This window comes from Equus caballus, chromosome 14 (assembly GCF_041296265.1).
Source record: "Equus caballus isolate H_3958 breed thoroughbred chromosome 14, TB-T2T, whole genome shotgun sequence".
In the NCBI taxonomy this organism is placed as follows: Eukaryota; Metazoa; Chordata; class Mammalia; order Perissodactyla; family Equidae; genus Equus; species Equus caballus.
This window is the reverse complement of record NC_091697.1, coordinates 107535050-107555389: the sequence shown is the minus strand read 5'-3', so window position 1 is coordinate 107555389 and position 20340 is coordinate 107535050. Positions and strand designations below refer to the sequence as shown.

General features: G+C 49.4%; 1 protein-coding gene across 10 annotated transcripts in view; it reads left to right on the top strand.

The window, feature by feature from the left end:
- PTCD2 (pentatricopeptide repeat domain 2) overlaps positions 1–19960 on the top strand; it is a 46960-nt gene extending 27000 nt beyond the window's left edge. For 5 of the 10 annotated variants that reach the window (XM_023618221.2, XM_070233495.1, XM_023618224.2 and 2 more), the window contains 2 exons: positions 194–307; positions 4468–6274. In XM_023618221.2, coding sequence (XP_023473989.2) covers positions 194–307; positions 4468–4692 — 339 coding nt within the window. In that variant the 3' untranslated portion in view covers positions 4693–6274. Of the gene's footprint in view, positions 1–193; positions 308–4467; positions 6275–14454; positions 14686–14788; positions 15610–16885; positions 17109–18296; positions 18487–19555 lie in introns of those variants that run through there. The other 5 variants (XR_002799885.2, XR_011425255.1, XM_070233492.1 and 2 more) reach the window with 3 other exon arrangements.
- Positions 19961–20340: the final 380 nt, after the last annotated feature.

Genomic DNA, 20340 nt, shown 5'->3' with positions numbered 1-20340 from the left:
TTTCAAAGTTGCAGTATTTTGATTAGCTGCTGGAAATCCAGGTCTGGCTGGTGGACATCCATTCGAAGCGTTTCCTCTACTTGTGCAGGCAGACGAGTTAGGACATACATGAAGGCAGGTGGGTGCCCGTACCTATCGGCACGTCTCACTGTCGAATACCACCTCAGTCCTGTTCTTGCTTCTTTTTATCCAGGTTATGATCCACATCCAGTCAAATGCACCAACAACCCTGATAGAGATACTAAGGGATGCCACAGAGGGAAACTTATCCAGGTTTGTGAAAAGACACGAGTTCTCAGAAGAAGTGGTGAGTATGCGATTTCTGCACAAATCAGCTAAAGATGAAAGGCCATTCTCCGCAGTGTCCACTTAATGTCTTAATTCTGGAGGCTACCTCCTTGAAGGGACTGTCAGATGTGGCAGCCTCTCTCTTGTTCCTGCTGTAGGACTTCTGTGTGGGTGTAAAGATTTTTTTCTTCCAGCAGAATATATCCTCCAAAATTCTAGGGAAACATTTTCCTTTTGCGTTATTTGTTTCCCCACACTGTTTTCATGGGTCCCAGCTCTCTTTTTCTTCTTTTTCCTTTCTCCTCTGGCCCCCAGGACCTTCTCCCCACTCCTCACTCTCGCTTGATGATTTTCCTTCCTTTTCCACAGAGGAAATGGAGGCATCTGAACATGGACAGCCTCCTTGCTCCTCGCCCTGTCCGCTCAGCCTTCCCTGCCGAAGCCACGGGACTGCACACACCCCTCTCTGGAGCCAGCTCCCAACTTGTGCCCCTGAGTGTGTCCCCTCTGACCTGCTCCAGGGTGCCAGCTCAGAATTTGTCTCCCCTCTCTTGAGCATCTTGAATACCCACTTCCCTGTGGATCATTCCATCAGCAAACAATAGGCTGCAGTATCTCTCATCTTAAAAAGAACCTCCCTACTTAAACACACAGAGGGACATCCCCCAGCTTAGACAGGGAGACTCCACCTCAGACTCAGTGTGAAAATGTGACACCCCAGTAAGAATACCGTGAGGTTTCTCCTGTAGTTAAGCTTTAGTAGAAAGAGCAAACTAGCAAGAATAGCTGGGGGAACCCTGTGAAAGAGCAGGAAGGGGTGCCAGACCCACCGGATATTAAACCGAGTTAAAGCTTCTGTTATTAGAACTGTGGTCTTAGCTCCTGCGTAGACCGACTAATGGAACCATACAGTGCTTTGCCAAATTATAAAACAAAGTTAAATAAAATGAAGGGAAAGAAGCAATTTCCAAAAATTGAAGGCAAAATGAATCAAAGGAACCCACATGTCGCACTGATGGCTTATAGGCACACACAGAGGAATTATTCTAAGTCGTTTGACATTTAGTAATTTGTACATCTCTAGTGGTATATAACCTAAGGGGAAAAACAACTGTGAGAAAGCGCGAATTTTGGCAGTGCTCGCCGTCAGTCGTGACACCACTGTTGTCATTCTGACTAACGAGGATTTCCTCCTCTCCTCGCCTTTCATAGTCCTGGCCCGGCTGGCGTCAGAGATGGCGGGAGTGGCAGTAGAGGCAGACGGCTGCTTTCTCCCTCAGCCACCCTGTTGCCTTCCTGGCGCCATCCCGTTCCCTCACTTCCACCCAAAGGCTTCTTCTGCTGGTGAAGGGGGCTTGTAGGGAGGCACTGGCTGTGGTTTAGTTTCAGTCTTCCTTCTATTGGGGGTCTCAGTTCTGTGCAGGTTGTGACCCACCCACACCCTTTTGGAGCATATTTAGGGGAACTGGAAATGTGAACAGGTTTTAAAGTGCACACTCGCATGTGTGCACGTCCATTACTAAGCATACACTCACGTGCGTGTGCATGTGGAAATAAGGGCACACACATGCATGTGTGCAGTGATAATCACATAGTTGTGTGCGTGTATGTCCATGCTAAGCGTATACTCGCACGTGTGTGCATCCAGTGCTGAGCGTACACTTGTGTGCAAGTGCATGTGGTAATAAGTGCACATTCTCATGTGTGTGTGCAATGATAAGCACACAGTCGCATGCGTGTGTGTCCAGTGCTAAACATATACTCGCGTGCGTGTGCATGCGGTAATAAGTGCACACTCTCATGCGTGTGTGCAATGATAAGCACACAGTCACGTGTGTGTGTCCAGTGCTAAACATACACTCACGTGCGTGTGCATGCGGTAATAAGTGCACACTCTCATGCGTGTTTGCAATGATAAGCACACAGTCACGTGTGTGTGTCCAGTGCTAAGCGTACACTCATGTGCATGTGCATGCGGTAATAAGTGCACACTCATGCATGTGTGCAACAATAAGCACACAGTCATGTGCATGCAGTGCTAAGCATACACTTGCGTGCATGTACGTGCAGTGATAAGTGCACACTCACATGCGTGCAGTGCTCACACAGCTTCAGTCTCCTCAGTAGCACTGATGTTCATTAGTCGTTCCTTAGACCTGGTCCCACTTGCATGAGTGCAGCATCCACACACACGCCACGTTAAAGATACTGCTTTTGTCTGATTTTCCCGGAAGCCTACAAGACTGATTACCTAGAAAGCTCCCCCTCTAGGCGGTGTGTTCCCTGGGTGTTGTGAGACCACGCAGGACACTGCTCGTTGAGAAATGAACTGATTGATACGACGCCAGGAGCTCTGGAGCTAGTTCTGAATACGTGAGATTGCACGTGCTGCTTGTATTGTAAAACTCTGCATTTTACAAAGGCTCTATTTAGTGTTTATACCAGCAGTCGTTAAAATGTCTTCTGTATAGAGACACGGTGCTGTTACACCCCCAGAGAAGTGTTGGAAAGGATAGTAGATTCTCTGCAATACAGTGACTGAAGCCACTCAAACATTAGCTGTCGCTGCACTGACTTCCTTTCTAAAACTAAATGGACAATGCAGTATAGCGTGTTTTCTGCTGGCATTGCAGAGTGGTCCCGACGACCACCCTTGATGGTTTTGTGGTGCTGTGAGAGCTGAGGCAGTGCGTGCAGTGGAGCAGCTTTGCCCCACTTCCTTTGGAGGCGTGTGCTGCACAGGAAGCCTCTTCCCCTTGGTCTGAGGACTACACCAGCTAATCTTGTTAAGAACATGATGAAGTGCTTACACTTCTTGTCTGAAGGCTCGGGGGGAGCCCTTCTTTGAAAGGAAGGTGTGCAGGTAGCTGATAGGATTATGATGTATTCAGAAGATGACTAAAGGATTTGTTAGGGACCTTGATCATAATAAAATTTTATGGAGCAATGTTGTTAGGTTGTATTGTTAGTAAAGATTAAACTAAGTAAAATGTTGACTTTAGGGGCCAGCCCCGTGGCTGAGTGATTAAGTTCACGTGCTCCGCTTTGGCGGTCCAGGGTTTTGCTGGTTCAGATCCTGGGTGCAGACATGGCAGCGCTCTTCAAGCCACACTGAGGCAGCGTCCCACATGCAACAACTAGAAGGACCTACACTAGAATATACAACTCTGTACTGGGGGGCTTTGGGAAAAAGAAGAAGTAAAAAAAAAGATTGGCAACAGATGTTAGCTCAGATGCCAATCTTTAAATAAATAAATAAAGAATAAATAAAATGTTGATTTTGTTCACATTCTAATTTTGAGCTCACCCATTTCTGTAGAATTAAATAACATTCATACACTAGTGACTCTAATATTTACACCTCTGTCTAACCTGTCTTCCGTGCCTTATCCCTGTATATCCAACAGCGTCTGGCATACCCACTTAGATGGTTCACAGGCATCTCAGTCATGTCCACATCAGAACTCTTGATGGAGAACCCTCTCCAAATCTGGTCCTCCCATCTTCCCCGTCTCAGTTAATGATGTCCCCCATCACCAAGTTACTCAGCCCAACTTAGGACGATGTCTTGGATTCCTCCCTTTCCTTCACCCCTTCGACGGTAAATCCTGTTCAGTTTAACCTCCAGAATATGTTTCACCTGCATTTACTTCTCCCTCTTCTCTATATATCTCCCAGCCTGAACCATCAGTCCTCTCTCCTCTGGGCTGCGATGGGGACTCCAGATTAGTCTCCACGTTCTTGTACCCTCCAGTTCTCTACACAGCTTTTTAAACCTAAATCAGATCACGTCCCTGTTTGGGCCCTCTGATGGCTTTAGAGCAAAGCTCGCCACGTGCTGACGTGATTAGCCCTGCCTCCTCCCTGCTGGTGAAAGTGAACAGTGTGACTCCACTGCTGTGTGACCTGCTTTCCCTGGCCTGTTTCATTGTGAAGTACGAGCCATTTGACCCCCTTTTGTAAGATATTCAGTGATTTTCAGGTGCTAGTGCTGAATGTTGTGTGCGGCTTATGGAGTCCATTGTAGTCGGTCATATCTCTGTGCCCAGGAACCAGTTTTCACACTTCACGTGTACACTGTTCATTTTTACACACTTGTATCTGCTTCTTGGAGGATGGAAAGAACAAGAAAGAAATCTTGCAAGAAAATAGTGATCTGCTCTTCTTGCTTTTCTCCAGCTGGCCAAAGTGAGGGAAAAAGTGAAGGATGTGCCCGTCCTCCTGGCTAGATTTGACGAGATCTATGGGAAACTGCACGTAAATGGCCAGGTCACCACCTACACTTTGGATGCTCTGCTCTGCCACACTCCCCGGGACAGGAAATCCCACACGGTGCTGTTGAACAAGAGGACGGTCAGCCGTCGGACCCTCCAGCCGCTCAGCCAGTCCCTGTGGGCTGAGTAACGCCCGTTCCAACCACCCATGGGTCTGAGGTGGAGGGATCCTGCTTGTGGTGAGTCACTGGCTTCCCGAGAAATCGGGCGTCGTACGCCAGTGGACACTCTGCTCAACCTGCTCTCCTCCTTAAGTTGCCAGCTTCGTTGAGGGCTGGCATGCTGCCCTGGGAGGTGCCTGTGGCCGCTGTGAAGATGTGGATTCCAGCAGGCAAGGAGCTCACCTCAGAAAGGAGGCTTCCCCTGGTGAGCTGCTGGGCGTCCTTGAAGGAACCCAGTCACCATCGCCAGTCCCACTTCCGGTGCCGGATGGAGCCCCGTGAGCGCCCGTGGGAAGGAGTGTCGCTGTGCATGGCCAGCTCCGACTCGCTTTCAGGGGCGTTACTGCGGGTCACACCCATGCTGCGCTCAGGAGCTCTGGCCTGTTCTGCCGCTGGGAACTGGCCCAGCGTTTTCTCACCTCTGCCATCATCGTTTATCTGTGACCCAAAGGAAGGGACCTGAGCCCTCCCTCTTCCATCTCTGAAATAACGGAGGCTGTGTGAGTCAGCATATCGATTCGAAGTTTCCATTCAAGGTTCAGTAGGGTCCAATTTTCTCAAAAATAAGAGGAATAAAAGGGTTCCAGAGAAGATATCTTGGGGTTATGCTTTGTTTCCTCAGCAGCATAAACAGAGCCAGAAGTTAGCTCTCAGGATTGATAACCAAAATTTAAATGATTGCTACATCGGTCATGGGCAAGCCATGTGCTTCTTAAAATACATGCCAATAAAACCACAGAATGCCCTCCAGAGGCCCTGCTTGGTGTGCTACGTGGGTCACAGATATTTGGCCTGCAGTCCATCTCTTTTCTCTTTCCGTGTTTTATCCTTTTGTAGAAGTGAATGTGTTGGGACAGCAGGTCAGAGCTCCTCGCACTGACCACGATTTGACGGTTTGAAGCACAGCCCCTGGGGAGCTGTGCCTATCGCTTCTGACCCCCAAGCCGTGCCAGCCTCTCCTCCTAGGGTGCTGTAGGCTCGCTCATCGGGGCTGCTTCAAAAACTAAGGCAGCTTTCCCTTTGTTGTTCTTCTGAGTCAAGACCTGTTCGTGGAATCGGAGATTTAGAGTGGGAGGGATCTTCCGGGTCTCCTGGTTAAACTCCCTCATCCTTCGGTTGAAGAAGTGACTTGTCCAATTACTAGTAACTAGTCTGAGGTGGAGCTGCGATTAAATCCAGATTCCCAGGCTCGTGCCCTCCCCGCTGACCACATCACGGCTCCTCGGAGAGGCTGTGGGCTCCCTCCACCTACCGGGTGCCAGGCACTCGCCTCAGTTTCCTCATTTGTGGAGTGGGGAGGATAGTGATGCCCCTCACAGGCCTGCTGGGAGGGTGGGATGAGGCAGTGGATGCACAGTAGGTGCTGTAGAAACGGGGGCTAGTTAACCATTGTCACCACGGTCGGTGACATGCAGGTTTGCAGCAAGTAGAAGAACAGTATAAACAGAGTTCTTCCTCCTGCTCAGAAATATCAAAAGAATTTTTTTTGCTTATGCTTTGTGAAGTATTCGCCACTTGTAAAGAAAATTCTCTGCCTTCATAGCATCCTAATTGCATCTTGTGTGTGTCTGGTGTTTTGCAAAAAAAGGGAAAAGCATTTGGAGTTCTCTGCCTTCAAAGTCTGAGGGAATAACAGAGCGTGCTTCCTGTCCCCCGTTTATCTTTTATCTTCTCCAGCATTCCCCAAGAGCATTCAAATGGCTATTGTGCCCTGGGTGAATGTGGCCCTGGTTGTTAGCTGACAACCATTCATTAGCCATAAAAAAAAAAAAAGAATTTTGTGAGCAATAAATAGCAGGCATGACTGTCCTGGCCTGCTGCTCTGGGGGTCCGGCGACTGCGCTGCTCTGCTCTGCTGGCTGCAAAGCCGGGGCTGCCCACCTGTTCCCCAAGTCTTACTGAGGCACCCAAGGACAGTGACAACTCATGTGTAATGTTGACCCCAAAGTAATGGATGGTTCTGACAGCTAAAACAACCCTCAAAGAAAAAGTATGCTCAGTATATATGAGCATTTCATTCTTTAAAATTTGGTAGTTTCTTTGAAAAATGGTGTTTCTTTGCAGTCGATACTTTGCCTAAAGCATCTACTTACTCTTCAGTAATTTGCCTAAAGCATGTACTTATTCTGCTGATGGGAATATTCCATTGGACAGGACATCGTATTCCCCAACTCTGTTATGGCCTGTGTAGATTGTTTTCACTTATTGTAAACGTCCATTGCTCCAGAATCCAAAAATCATCATGACGAGTACAGCGCAGTAGGATAGAGACGAAAAGATAGCTCCTTAAGTAGGTGGTGTCAGGGTGGTGTTCTCGTTACCTCTTGCTGTGTCAGAAACACTCCTGACCTTAGTGGCTCAAAATAACACCCATCGTTTTATATTTCCCCGTATCCGTAGACTTGAGGGGCTCAGGCAGGCAGTTCCTGCTCAGGGTCTCATGTGGCTCTGGCCACGTGTTGGCTGGAACTGGAGTCACCGCAGGGGCCGCCTCACTTGGGGTCCCTGGCAGCTGAGCTAGGACCTCAGTGGAGGCTGGTGCCTGGGCTCGCCATGGAGCTCCCAGCAGCCTGGCAACCAGGTACCAGGAGGGAGTGTCCCAGGAGGACCAGGCGGAAGCTCTTGTCACCTTTTATGACCTGGTCTCAGCAGTCACAGAGCATCACGTCCACTCAAGCCACAGGCCCATCGAGAGTCACGGGACAGAGCACACGTTCCCCCTTTCAGTGGTGGGAACACCGAGGGGCTGATGGTCATGGTCTAAACCCCACAGACAGTTTTTTCCAGCAAGCTCTTGGAACTTCTCTCCTTCCCCGTTGCTACTTCCCTAACTAAAGCCACCGCCATTGGTCGTCTTTCAGCTACCCTCTCTGCTGCAGCCGGAGGGAGGTTTCCAGAGCAAATTGGTCCTCTCCCCTGTTAAGACCTCCCGAGGGCCCCTCACATCGCCGTGGATAAAGCTCAGACTCTCCCAAGGTCTGGAGGGCCCGCGTGCCCTGCCCAGGTGTCCAGCCCGCTCCTGCTGCTCCACCCCCTCCTCCCTCCCGCCCTTCTTTCACATCATGGCCTAGCCATCTCTCCTCCGGGAAGGCTTTCTGGCCACTTGGTCTCCAGTCCGGGTAGGTGAGCACCCCCTGCTCCCCTGTGCTTCCCCGGCCAGCACTCGTGGTACGCCTGTCATTGCCCGTTCTCTGTTCTTCACCAGAGTGAGGCGCCGTCTGTCTCCTTCTCCACTGTTCGCCCAGCACGTGGGGAGGATGCTGAGGCTGAGCACTCACCCGCTCGTTTATCCTGTGTAACGATGTTGGTTGTCTTCACGACCCCGCTGTGAGTAGCTTTTTCCCTCCAGTGCCATCTGCTTAGTCCCAGACGCTGCACACTTAGACCTGACTGATCTCTCCCTCAGCCTGTTATGTATCCTTTTCTCCTCCCACCCAAAATGCCCTCACTCTTACTCTTACATCCCTTTCTGCCCATGTTTCAAGATTCCACTCATGTGTCACCTCTCCCATAAGGCATTCTCAAGCCATAGAACCCGTATGGACTCTCCATTCATTCATTCAACAAATTGATACTGAGGACCTCCAAAGGACAGGGCATGAAAGGCTCTTAAGATGCCCCAGGGAAAAGACTGATGAGATTCCTTTCCCAAAGCACAGCATCTGTAGCCTGCCATGTCCAACGTAAGGACCCTTTGGCCTAGTCATTTCCTCTTTGCCTCTGTTGATAGTACTCATTACAGAGTGATCAAATCCTGCTGAAGAATGGACTCAGTGATGAAATAGACAAATCCCATTCCAGTTTTTGCTAACAGTTTTGTTGACGATGACCCAAGAAATTAATACACATTTGAACTAATTGATAATGAACGTTACTGGGAAATTATAATGGGGAGGTAAAGCTTTATCTGCTCCAACTCAGGTAGGCAAATTGTAGATTTCTCTGTTTCTTTGCAAGTGAGCAAAAATTTCCTCTGCCCCCTCTGGTTACACTGAGCAGCTGAGAGGAATTCCTGGGAGACTTGATCTTGCTTGAAGGATCTCTGGAGCTTGGTGTGTTTAGGTCGAGGCCTCATCTTTCTGGAGATGTTCCTCTCACCCCTTTTCATAGCCAAGATGACAGGGAGTATAAGGCCGTGGTTCTCCAGCGTTAGCAGGCATCAGAATTACCTGGAGGGCTTGCCCAAACCTGGATCGCTGGGCCCCACCCCAGAGTTTCTGATCCATGGGTCTGGAGTGGGGCCCAAGGGTGTGCATTTCTAGTAAATTCTCAGGTGCGGCTGTCGCTGCTTTGGGGATGTTAAACCACGGTTGTAAGAGGAAGCTTTTGTTTCTTCATGTGCACAGGAGCCTGGGGCTTCACATGCAATTTCCGGGCCCTCTCTGGTCTCTGCTGTGAGGAGCAGGGACGAGCAGGGCAGGTGGCCTTGTCCCTGGGTTCCGGAGCCAGTATCTGCTGAGGTCATGCTGGCACCCGCGGCTGAGGTCTGTACCTGTGCTCATAAGGACCTCCACTGTGAGGCTGACCCATCCCAACCCCACGCCCCCCAACTGGATCCGATGAATCTGGAGTCACAGGGCATTATGATTTAAGATCAATGAAAAATAGGTCAATTTAGTGTTTCCACATTTTATACACACACCCCCATGTAAACTAAGGCAGCGTGTGGCAAAACAGCCCAGGGCTGACAAAAACAACTCAAGATTCACATTTACTTTATGACATTTCTGTCTACAGATTTGACTTGGGAAAATTAAACTGAGTAGATAGAATAGCCATTTAAAAATCACAGTGGTAAAGCTATGATCAGAAAGTTTGATATGTGTTATGCACAAAAAAATGTATGGGAACCAATTGATCCCAATGGAAAGATTTCAGAAAAGTAAAAATAAAAAGATATTTTTAAAAAGGAAATTGTTTGTATTTCATAGAAAATGGATCAAGGAATTAAATTGGCTTAAATGGTATTACCTCAAAAAATACCTTGTGAACAAAAATTGATAACTGGTGTAGTTCTGACTGACCTATTTTTTATTCATTTACATGGAGTCATGACAAGGGAATTGAAAAATGCCCTCTGTTCTCCTGGAGAGTGTGTCCTGCAGGGGGAGCAGACGCTACACGGTGAGTGACCACATGGTCACGATGGGATAAATGCTAAGTCCAGGTGATCCTCAGATCATCCTGTGGCGTGGATGGTAAGTGCATGTGTGTGCACACGCATACACGCACACGTGCACACACACGCAGAGAAGGAGAGGACCTTTTCTCGTCTTTTGTAGCACCAGCTGTCATTCATGTTGACATGTAAAGTACGTTGCTTTGTGTTGCTACAGAACTTTGTCTCTCTAGGTATGTCTAGTGTCTCCTGAAGGACAATGTATTCTGCATTTGTGTTATGTGACCCCAAAGTGCCCGTGTAACATAATACTATACATTTAACAGGGCCTTAATACTTTTTCTTTTGTTGTTTTTGTGAGGAATATTCGCCCTGAGCTAGCATCCATTTCCAATCCTCCCGTTTTTTTTTTTGGTGGAGGAAGATTAGCCCTGAGCTAATCTGTGCCAGTCTTCCTCTATTTTGTATGTGAGATGCCTCCACAGCACAGCTGATGAGTGGAGTAGGTCCGGACCCAGGATCTGAGCCCGTAAACCCGGGCCGCCGAAGTGGAGCCCATGGAACCCTAACCACTGAGCAAAGGGGCCGGCCCCCAATACTTTTGAAAGAGTGAATTAAGTAACGGCAGGTTTTAGTTCCCATGTATAGTCCGCCACGGTAAGCTCAGGTACTTCACAACTTTCTCATAAGCTGGTTGCGCTTTCCATCCTGGTTTTACAAATGGCAGAGCCGAGACCCGTCTAGAGCAATGGAATGCCCGAGAAGGGGCGCAGGTCAACTCGTGCATTGACACACTGGCCCGGAGCCCCTCTCCCAGTCCCGCTCCATGGGGTTCCCCCAGTGCTCCCAAGCACCCAGCCAATGTGGGACAGGCGTGAGTTGGGGAGAAGGGGGTGGGCACAAGGGCTCAGGTGAAACTTCCAAGCTGCTGGCCTGTGCGCCCTGCCCACCTGCCTGCCTCGCTGTCCCTCCTCCACGGCAGCATTTCCAGTGATTAATGGGAGGTTTGGGGAAAGAAGGCCGAGAGGGAGGAAAAGAGGCCCACACTGGGTTGCTCACCGTTCCTCCCCGCTGAATCACTCCAAAGCTGGGTGCTTCAGGGCAGAAGGAGGCCTCATTTCATCAGGCTCTGGGAGGAAAGCGCACCAGGCACCCCGATGGCCTGGACGGCCTCGCTGAGTGATGGTGCCACGTGCAGGCGCCTGGGAAGTGCCTCGTTGGGTTAGGATGCCTACATCCCTCATCTTCCCTGAGTTCCTCTTCCTGCCCCAACTCAAGCCAAGCTGCTCACCCAGAAGAGCCGGGCGTCACCTTGTCACTTAATCCCCCAGATCTCTCTCTCTCCCAGGCAGTGAGGCCATCCTGTTCATTTACAAGGGATATTGCAAAGGAAGGCGTAACCCCGCAAAGCGGCTGCTCTACGGCTCGGTTTGACTTCGAACCCGTGAAGGCAAATCACGTACCTGGCCACTCAGCAGCAGAACCTCCTGGTGTATCCCCCTGCACCCCAGGGGGCATGTTATGTGGCTGTTAAGGTTCAAGAGCATTAGGGGACCTTCAGTTTCGTGGCTGGAAGTTACTGGATGAGTATCAGGTAGTTTAAGGAGTGTGTCTGGTTGTAGCTGGTAGTGGGATGGCCACATGTGTGTCCAAAGGTGATTCAGCACGAAGGCCACCTGAGAGGCCGGGAGAGAACCAGCCACTCAGCGTGAGGCTTTGGGGCCGTAGGGTTTGTCTCCCTCCATCACACTGTAGAGAGCAGAGGAGATGTCCTTCCAGCTTAGGTCAGGATTAGTTCCTTGGACACAAACGTGCTCTGGGGACGGGAATCCAACAGCAACAGGGCCGTGTGCTTTCGTGAGATGAAAGAAGGAAAAGGAAAAACAGCTGATGCACAGTCAGACCTAGCCTCGTCAGACCTGTGCCAAGCACTCTGTGTGCAGCAGCTCACCGGGTCCTCACGTGGGGCTGTTCCCCCTGCACAGCGGAGGACGCTGAGGCCGAGAGGCAGTCACTCCGATGCCATGCCGGGCAGCGGTAGCACCGTGGTCCCCTGCCAGAGCTGGGACCTGGAACTCTGTCTCCATACTGCCTGCCCAGACCGTGGCTCTGTGTGTGTGTGTGTGTGTGTGTGTGTGCGTGCGTGTCCACGTGTGTGCACATGCGCGTGTGTGTGCTCTTCAGGAGAGGTCTTTATACTGTTAATTCAGCAGAACCTCAAAGGGGCCTCTGAGCAAAAGAAGGTTAAAATATATATGCATTCACACATACGCATGCACACATACGTATTCCTATATTATCTGTGGATACATTGAATATATGCACATATGTGCACATGCACACATACGTACATAAATGTGTGTGTTTGGGTTTTCCTCGTTAACCCCGGCGGGTTTCAGTTGCTGATACACAGCTGAAGAACTCAGAGTGGACAGCAGAGGGCGCCCAGAGTCACTATTTTTGAAAAGTGCTAGTTTTCGAAAGCATGGTCCATTTCTGGAATTGAGAGAGAACAGATGTCCACACCACAGGCTGGACAGGAAAGGTCGTTGTCGATAGACCTTAGGGAAGATGGAGAGTATCGTCTTCACTCAGATTAAGAATGATCCAATTGGGGCCGGCCTGGTGGCGCAGGGGTTAAGTTCACACGATCCACTTCGGCAGCCCTGGGTTCACAGGTTTGGGTCCCAGGCGCAGACCTATGCACCACTTAGCAAGCCATGCTGTGGCAGGCGTCCCACATATAAAGTAGGGGAAGATGGGCACGGATGTTAGCTTAGGGCCAGTCTTCCTCAGCAAAAAGAGGAGGATTGGCAGCAGATGTTAGCTCAGTGTTAATCTTCCTCAAAAAATAATTAATTAATTAATTTTAGAAAAAATGATCCAATGTTGAAGGATGTTCTTAGAGGAGAGAAGGCGGGAAGGGGGGTCCTCTGTGGACAGCACAGCACTGCCAGTGTGTGTGCACCTCGATGCTTCCCAAGAAACAGCCGACTCAGCGCCTTGCGAGAGGAAAGGGCGGTGGTGGTCGTTCGTCTCACCCGGGAAGAGTTTCCTCCTGACCTAGGAAGGAAGCGCCCACAGTGAGCCATGAGTCCTCATCTCCTGAAATCCACTGGCCTGTGGGAGAAGAGTTAGGCTCTTACTTTTTTCCATCGTCGTTCTGCCCCCTCAACCCATCAGATGACAGCACCTGACTGTCTCTTCCTGCCGTCCTCGGGGGCACTGAGTCCTGAACTTTCTCCATTTAAGGAGGAGAGAGTATCCTGGCATATTGATCGCTGTCCGTCTCTGGGAACAGGACAGAGATCCAGTTTCCATTCCGTGGGCCTTGTTACCTCCTTAGAGTCAGAACACTGAACTTGGTAGGCGGTGGGTCTGGCCCCAAAGTATAAGTTTTTTATTCTTATGGACTATTTGGGTCTGTTTTTAAAATCTCTTTTTCTCCTCCAAACCATCTCAATTCCACATTTCACTTTGCAAGTATAGACATGCCTTATAAGTTATTGATTATTTCACTGTGTTGAAATCTTTTCGTGTACAAAACACCTGGATAGACCCAGAGGGAGAAGCGCAGATCATAGCACTCCACCGCCCCTCTGAGTTTCAGGCACCTCTCCCACCGCGGGCAAGGATGCCCAGGCAGGGGTGTTTGAGTCCGCGCGTCCTGGAGCCGCGGTTTCGGTGGGCGAGCTGGCCTGGCGTGGGTTGCAGCAAGTTTGCCTTCTGTTCACGTTTCACAAACTAACGTCTTAGGATTTTTTTTCCTCCTTGAATTCTACTTCCTCTTCTTCTTTCTCTGTTCTTCTATTTTGTGTCTTCCCCATCATTTTGTTCATGCTTCTCCCTTTGAAAAAAAATATGTTAGGTCCCTTTTTCGGGCTCTTTGGTGACGGAGTTTGGCTCACTCACTGACTCAGAGTGGAGGCTGCTTTACTGGAACCTGGGAGAAACCAGAGGTTTGCTTTCAGTCCTGTTTCCCCCCAGCATGAAACTCTTATCTCAAGGGAGAAACTCTGAATAGGCCACGCTGAGAAAAGCAAGCACCAAGGCTGCAAACCCATTTGCCCCGGCAGCTGCCCTGGGCTGTCTTCCGTAGGAAGGCAACAAGGCCATTTGGAGCTGCCCATTTGCTCCCCAGACACATGGCGTGTGCCCAGGTCTCGTGCAGCCTTGACGTGAGTTAAGTCCTTCCAAGTAGGGCATGGTGAGCCAATCCAGCTAACACCATCTTTTACGGCCGCCCAAGGAACATTTCAACTTTCTCATTTTGTTCAACAGAGAATGTTTACCAAGTATCTATTTGGCCTGGAAAACAGAAAGGCCACATTAAAAATAACGAAATGTGTTTGCCAGTTCAACGTTTCCAGACCTGATATTCAGACACCTCCTAACAACCCCCAACCTCAGATCTAAGTTTGGCGTCCAACTCTGGGACTACATGTCTCATCCTCTGTGACAGCTGGGAGGATGTCTGTTACCACACACTTAATGATATTATCCCATCGCTTTCATCTTCATCGTTTTAAGTTGAGGCAACCAAATTGCATTTGTCTGTGGCAGCTACAAGAGGATATTTATTTTTAAGTTGATCTCATCTTCTCATTCTCAGAAATTGATGAATGAATAGAAGATGCACAATCCAAGCTGTGGCCAAGAAGTCCAAGATCATACGCATGTGAGATTGGGGATAATCACCCACCTATGAAGACAGCAGTAGGATGCTCATTAAGACTCAGTCGACAACACTTTTAGGTAAAGTTCACGCTGTTTGGAAAGCACGTTTCATGCCTGGTGTCAAAACCTCCAAAAGCACATGGAAAAGTAAAGGAGCCGGTCCATGGTGAGTTTGTCTAGAGTTATTTTGGAAGCCCCCATGGTCACCTCTCATGGGTATTTAGTGATGATGATGAAAATGCCTTTCCTTTCTTCACCTTGTCTACCAGATTCCCTGTCCAAAATAACAAGTAAAAAGGACGGCAGGCCGGTTAACAGACAGGGAGCCCACGGCCGGATTCGTTCCGGTCAGATCCAATAGAACCCCCTCAAGTTGCTCAAGAATTGACACACGGGCAGGGACAGCAGCCCAGCAGCAGACTCAGGCCTTGCTTCACACTCCCACCGCTGCGAGGCTGCTGTGGCTCAGATGGTGAGAATCCGACCTGCATGCAAAAGGCCTTTCTGGCAACCTGTAGTTTAACAAAGAGGAAATGAAACGGTTGTTCTGGCCACAGGTCTCTACACGAGCCTGCACACTGGAGAGGCGGCTCTGCTCCTCCCTCGGCCGTTTCACTCCCTCTCTCGAAATCTTCAAGGGCCTCCCATCGCACAGAGAACCGACTCCAAGTCCACATGGTGACACAGTCTGGCCCCACCAACTCTCCAGCCTCGGCTCTCACACGCTTTGCTTGCCTGCCTGATTCCCGCCACAGAGGCCCTCTGACTGTTCCCTGAGGACCCCGAGCACATCCCTGCCTCAGGGCCTTTGCACTGGTGATCCCTCTGGCCTGCTCTCGCACTTCATCCAGATATCTGATCAGATGCCATCTCCTTACAAAGGCCCGCACTGACCACCTGATCGAAATTGCCCCTCCCTCTTCTCCATCCCTTATCCTGCCTTTTAAAAAAAAAAGCACCTACTACTTGAATTTTATGTTTATTTGTTTATTATCTGGCTTCCCTCTACAATAACGGTTGGCAAACTACAGACTGAGGGCCACCTCACACTTGCTGCCTGTTTTTGTAAATAAATTTTTGTTGGGACACAGCTGCTCTCGTTCGTTTCCACGTGGTCTGTGGCTGCTTTCACATGACAGCTGTAGAGACGAGTAGTTGCAATAGAGACCACATGGCCTGCGAAGCCAAAAATCCTTATTATCTGGCCCCTTACAGAAGAAAGCTAGCCACACTTGCTGTAGCATGCGAGCCTGGTGAGGACAGGGCCTTGTGTCTCTCCTGTGTCCCCAGCACTCGGACTATTGCCTGGCATTTAGTAGGTACTTGGTAAATATTTACTAAATGGTTGAACAAACGAATGAATGAGTATCCAAATATATCTAGAAAATGCTTTTCTTAATTTAAAATTATTGAGTGCCAACTGCCAGGCTTGGGACTCTGTGCAGAGGACACAACATGATGAGAGACCAGCAAATTCCAAGGCACTGTGAAGAATGTCACATTACAGGTAAGTGCCAGGTGGTATGGGAGCCATAAGGAGCGATTCCTGACCACGGCACCCAAAGGTGGTGGCCCCCACGGCTGCGTTCTCCAGGTAGGAGAAGCATGAAGGGCGTTGCAGGCTGCAAGCAGAGCGTGCACGGTCCGGATGTGGGCGACCACGATTGTCTGGGGCGGCCACACGCTGCTCGGTGTAGGAGGGCTGTTTGATGGGGATTTGCACAGTTCTTCATGGGTTTGAATAGTCACTGTCCTCATCTTTCTGACTCTTACTCCCTTGGTTGTCACTCAATATTTGGAGGAAAATAATGATCCTTCACAAAAAGGATATGCCCCTTTTCTGCTGAGATTTTCAGTCCAACTCAAAACACATGAAAGACTTTTTTTTTAAAGAGTATCTGGGATACATTAGATCAAGATTTCTCAACCTCTGTGCTATTGACATTTGGGCCACATAATTCTGCGTCGTCGGGGCAGTCCTGTGCATTGTAGGATGTTTAGCAGCATCCCTGGCTACTCACTAGATGCCAGGAGCCCTTCCCCAGTGTTATAATCAAAAACATCTCTAGACATGGCCAAATGTCCCCTTGAGGCCACTGCATGGGTTAGTGCCGGTAACACACACTGGGTAACTAGAAGAAGAAATACGTTACTAGCCTGTCAACGCTGCACAGAAGAGGCTTTGTAAAGCCTGAGGGGCTCGGGCCTCTGCTTTCTCTGGGCTTATTTTGCTCTAGAATACAAGCTGCCTGTTCCTTTCATCTCCAGATGACCACCCAACATGATTATGACAAGTAACCACGGAATTTGAAGAACAAACCTTGGCTGCTTCTTCGCTTAGTGACCCAAGTGCCATTTCTTTGCAGCGCTCATAGGTCTGCGCTACACTGAAAATGCTAAGTTATGTTTGCACCAGGACAATAAAATCCTACTCAGCAATAAAGGAGAAGAAGCTATTGACAAACGTGACAACGTGGGCAAATCTCAAAGGCAGGATGCTGGGGGAAAGAGGACAGGCTCGAAAGGTTAAATACTGCCTGGGTCCATTTACGTGACTTTCTGGAAAAGGCAAGACTGGAGCGGGAGCAGGTGAGTGGTTGTAGGGGGCAGGAAGGGGAGAGTGTGCTGCAGAGACAGCACGGGTGATGGCACTGCTCTGCGTCCTGATTGTGGCGGGGGCTACAGGAATCTGGACGTGCATGAAAACTCATAAAATTGCACACCAAAAAAACCTTAATTTTACTATATGTTAATTTAAAAAAACAAACAAAAAAGTCGTTCCTGAAGAATACGATGAGCTTTCAATACTTGAATATCTTCTTCTAACAACAGTAAAGCATTTAGAGAGATATTTTAAAAATGCCCCAGGCCACGGGGCCCTGACCACTCCTGGCGTGGCGATTGGAGTGCTCCAGGGCGAGGAGAAAGTGGAGATTCTGGAACTGCATGAAGAGCACTAGCTTCCTTGCCTCAATTCCTCTTTCACTTTCCACAAAAAGACAAGGTAATCTTCACTTCCCAAACCAGGGTTACCAAATTTCACCCCAGAATCGGTTGAGTCTCCTTGGGCAGAAGAGAGAAAATGTTTTCAGAATTCGGGGTATATTGGAGCAGGTTTGCCAGCACACTTTGAGGGGTATCTGAGGTCATCCCACGGTACCAATCTGAGCCTCTGGTGCAGGTGAAAAGGCCTCATCCAAGCAATAGAGGACAGTCTAAAGCAACATGGGGGTCGCTCCCTAAGGCTCCAGGCAGAGAAGGAACAGAGCATAACAGAAAAAAAGTGACTCCATTCTAAGAGAGCTCAATAGCCTGTGTTATTATTCATATGAGTAATACCACGAGAGTCATCTGTGTAGGAAACAATCAGCATCATTGGGGCATTTTAGTATCACCCGAAGTATCCAGTCTGTGTGATGATGATGGGGCCAGGCTATGTCTGGGAAAGTAGGGGTGACCTCTGTCTAGAAACCGACCCCAGAGCATCCAGTTCTGGGTAGGAATGCCCAACGTTCTTCCCTTTTGTAGGGAACTGCAGGCTGTGGTTGACATACATGAAAGGGCCATTCACAGGAAAAGGATTGCTCATTCGCTCATGCAATGGTGATAGTGAACCACAGGCTCATCGCATCAGAGGAGAGTGCTTGACTTCTCCAAGGATGAGATGCATGGTGACAGTGAGGACCAGAAGGTGCCATCCGCCTGATGCTTGTGCTGAGAGAGCTGCTCGGAGCGCAACATCACAATCAAACATGATCTTCCTCTTTGCCCCGTCAGCCAACCTTTTCAGCAGCGCAACTTCAGACGGACAACGGGAGAGTCTCTAAGCTTTTTCGGTGGTAGCCTGCTGCACCAAACATCCTCAGGAGCTGTTGATTCTTTCCCCCTTGGCTGACTGTAAGCTGTGAAACGAGGCAAAAATGAAGCCCCTCCGTGTCTGCAGCGTGAAGGAAGGTGGGGGGCAAAGGTAAGAAACGCTGTGGAAGATCCAGCTCGTGACTTCAGATCATTTTGAAAGCAGAGCTTCCATCTTTTCGGAGCATTTTACATCTTTTGTCTCATTCGATCCTCACAACCACTCCCCTCCCCCGTGATATGAGGCAAGATTGCTTTCTCCCCATTTAACAGAAGCTAGAACCAAGACATATGTATGCTAAGAATTTGCCTGAGGTCTCCCAGGGGGTTTGTGGAAAGACAAGGTGTAAAACCTGAGTCTCCTGATTCTAGATGCCGTGGTTCCACCCAAGGGGCCATATTGTAAAGCGTCACCTGGCGTCACACAGTCCAGAAGCTGAGAGGTGAAGACGGTCACCTCTGTAGGAATCAGAGGAACTCCCCACTCTCGTCGCCAGGCCTGAAGGCGGTGGTGCATTCATAGTTGAGAATGCGCCTGACCCTTTGTAAGACTTACCTCAAGCATCAGCCCACAAGAAGGCTTCCTGACCCATGCCTTCCCACAGGGAGCTGATTACTCTCTTGGGTGAGCCCCACTGTCCCTTAAATCCAGCGCTATCTTTGTACCTATAACTCTTTCACGTGCCTCAGGACCTGGGTCTTGCCATACTTGGATTCCCAGATCCTAACACAGTGCCCGCCTCATAGTGGGTACTCAAGGCTTGTGTGCTCAATGAAAAGCAAGGCTTTTCCTTCGAAGGCCGATCCTTCGAGGTGCAAACCAAGGGCAAGCTGGGCATGGGAAAACTTTGGGAAAGTCATTTACCCTCTTCAAGCCTCAGTTTCCTCATCTGTAAAATGGGGATAGTAAGAAAACAATAATCCTGGAGGGTAATTGTGTGTAAAGTGCTTGACCAGCTGCCTAGCAAGTCAGCTCTCAGTGGATGGGAGCTCTTTGCGATAGCCAACCTCCAACGTGGCCCCAATGACTCTCGCCTCCTGGTATCCACACCTGTGCATAGTCCTCTCTCACACTGAAAAGGGCTGACTATGGGACCAGTAGGATATCAGAGAAATGACAGAGTGTGACTTAAGAGACTAGGTCATTAAAATTATTGAGGCTTCTGCCTTGCTTTCTCTAGAATCACTTGCTCTGGGAGAGCTGACGCCATGTCAGGAGGACACTCAAGCAGGCCTGTGGAGAAGGACGTGTGGAGAGGAACGAGGCCTCCTCACAACAGCCAGCATCACGTTTCCATCTGGATGAGTGAGCCGTCCTGGAAACGGATCCTCCAGCCCCAGTGACGCCTTCCCATGACCGCAGCCCTGGCCGACATCTTGACTGCAGCCTCATGAGAGACCTTGAGCCAGAAATACCCAGTTAAACGGCTCCTGGATTCCTGACCCACAGAAACTGTGTGAGATAAACGCTTATTGCTGTTTTAGGCTGCTAAATTCTGGGGTAATTTATTATAGAGCAATAAGTAAACAATATACTATTATTGTAAATGGTTGTATGAGTATCAGTAAAGAGAGACCTCCCACATGGTCGATTCTGGTTCTTGACTGAGCTCAGTCCATAGGAGCTACGGGGCAGGAAGGCCAGTTTTGACCAAATTAGGACTTCCCCTTCCCCAAACTGAGAGGTAACTAAGGTAGAAGGCCTAAGGAAGGTGAGAAGGCCCTCTTGGTGCTATTTGCCACATCAGACAAACTTTTAGAGACTATCACTGGGCACTTAATCAGATATTCCTATGGTATTTAACTGTGTCAAGCGAGTAGGTCATCTCTCCAAATCATGGGACAATTCTGACCCCAAGAGCTAACCTTCGTCTCCCCTCTTGGTCCCCACCCCCACCCAGACCAATTCCTTGCTTGTGTTCACCTTCCCAAGCCTTTCACACCACAAAACTCTGATGGAAATGGG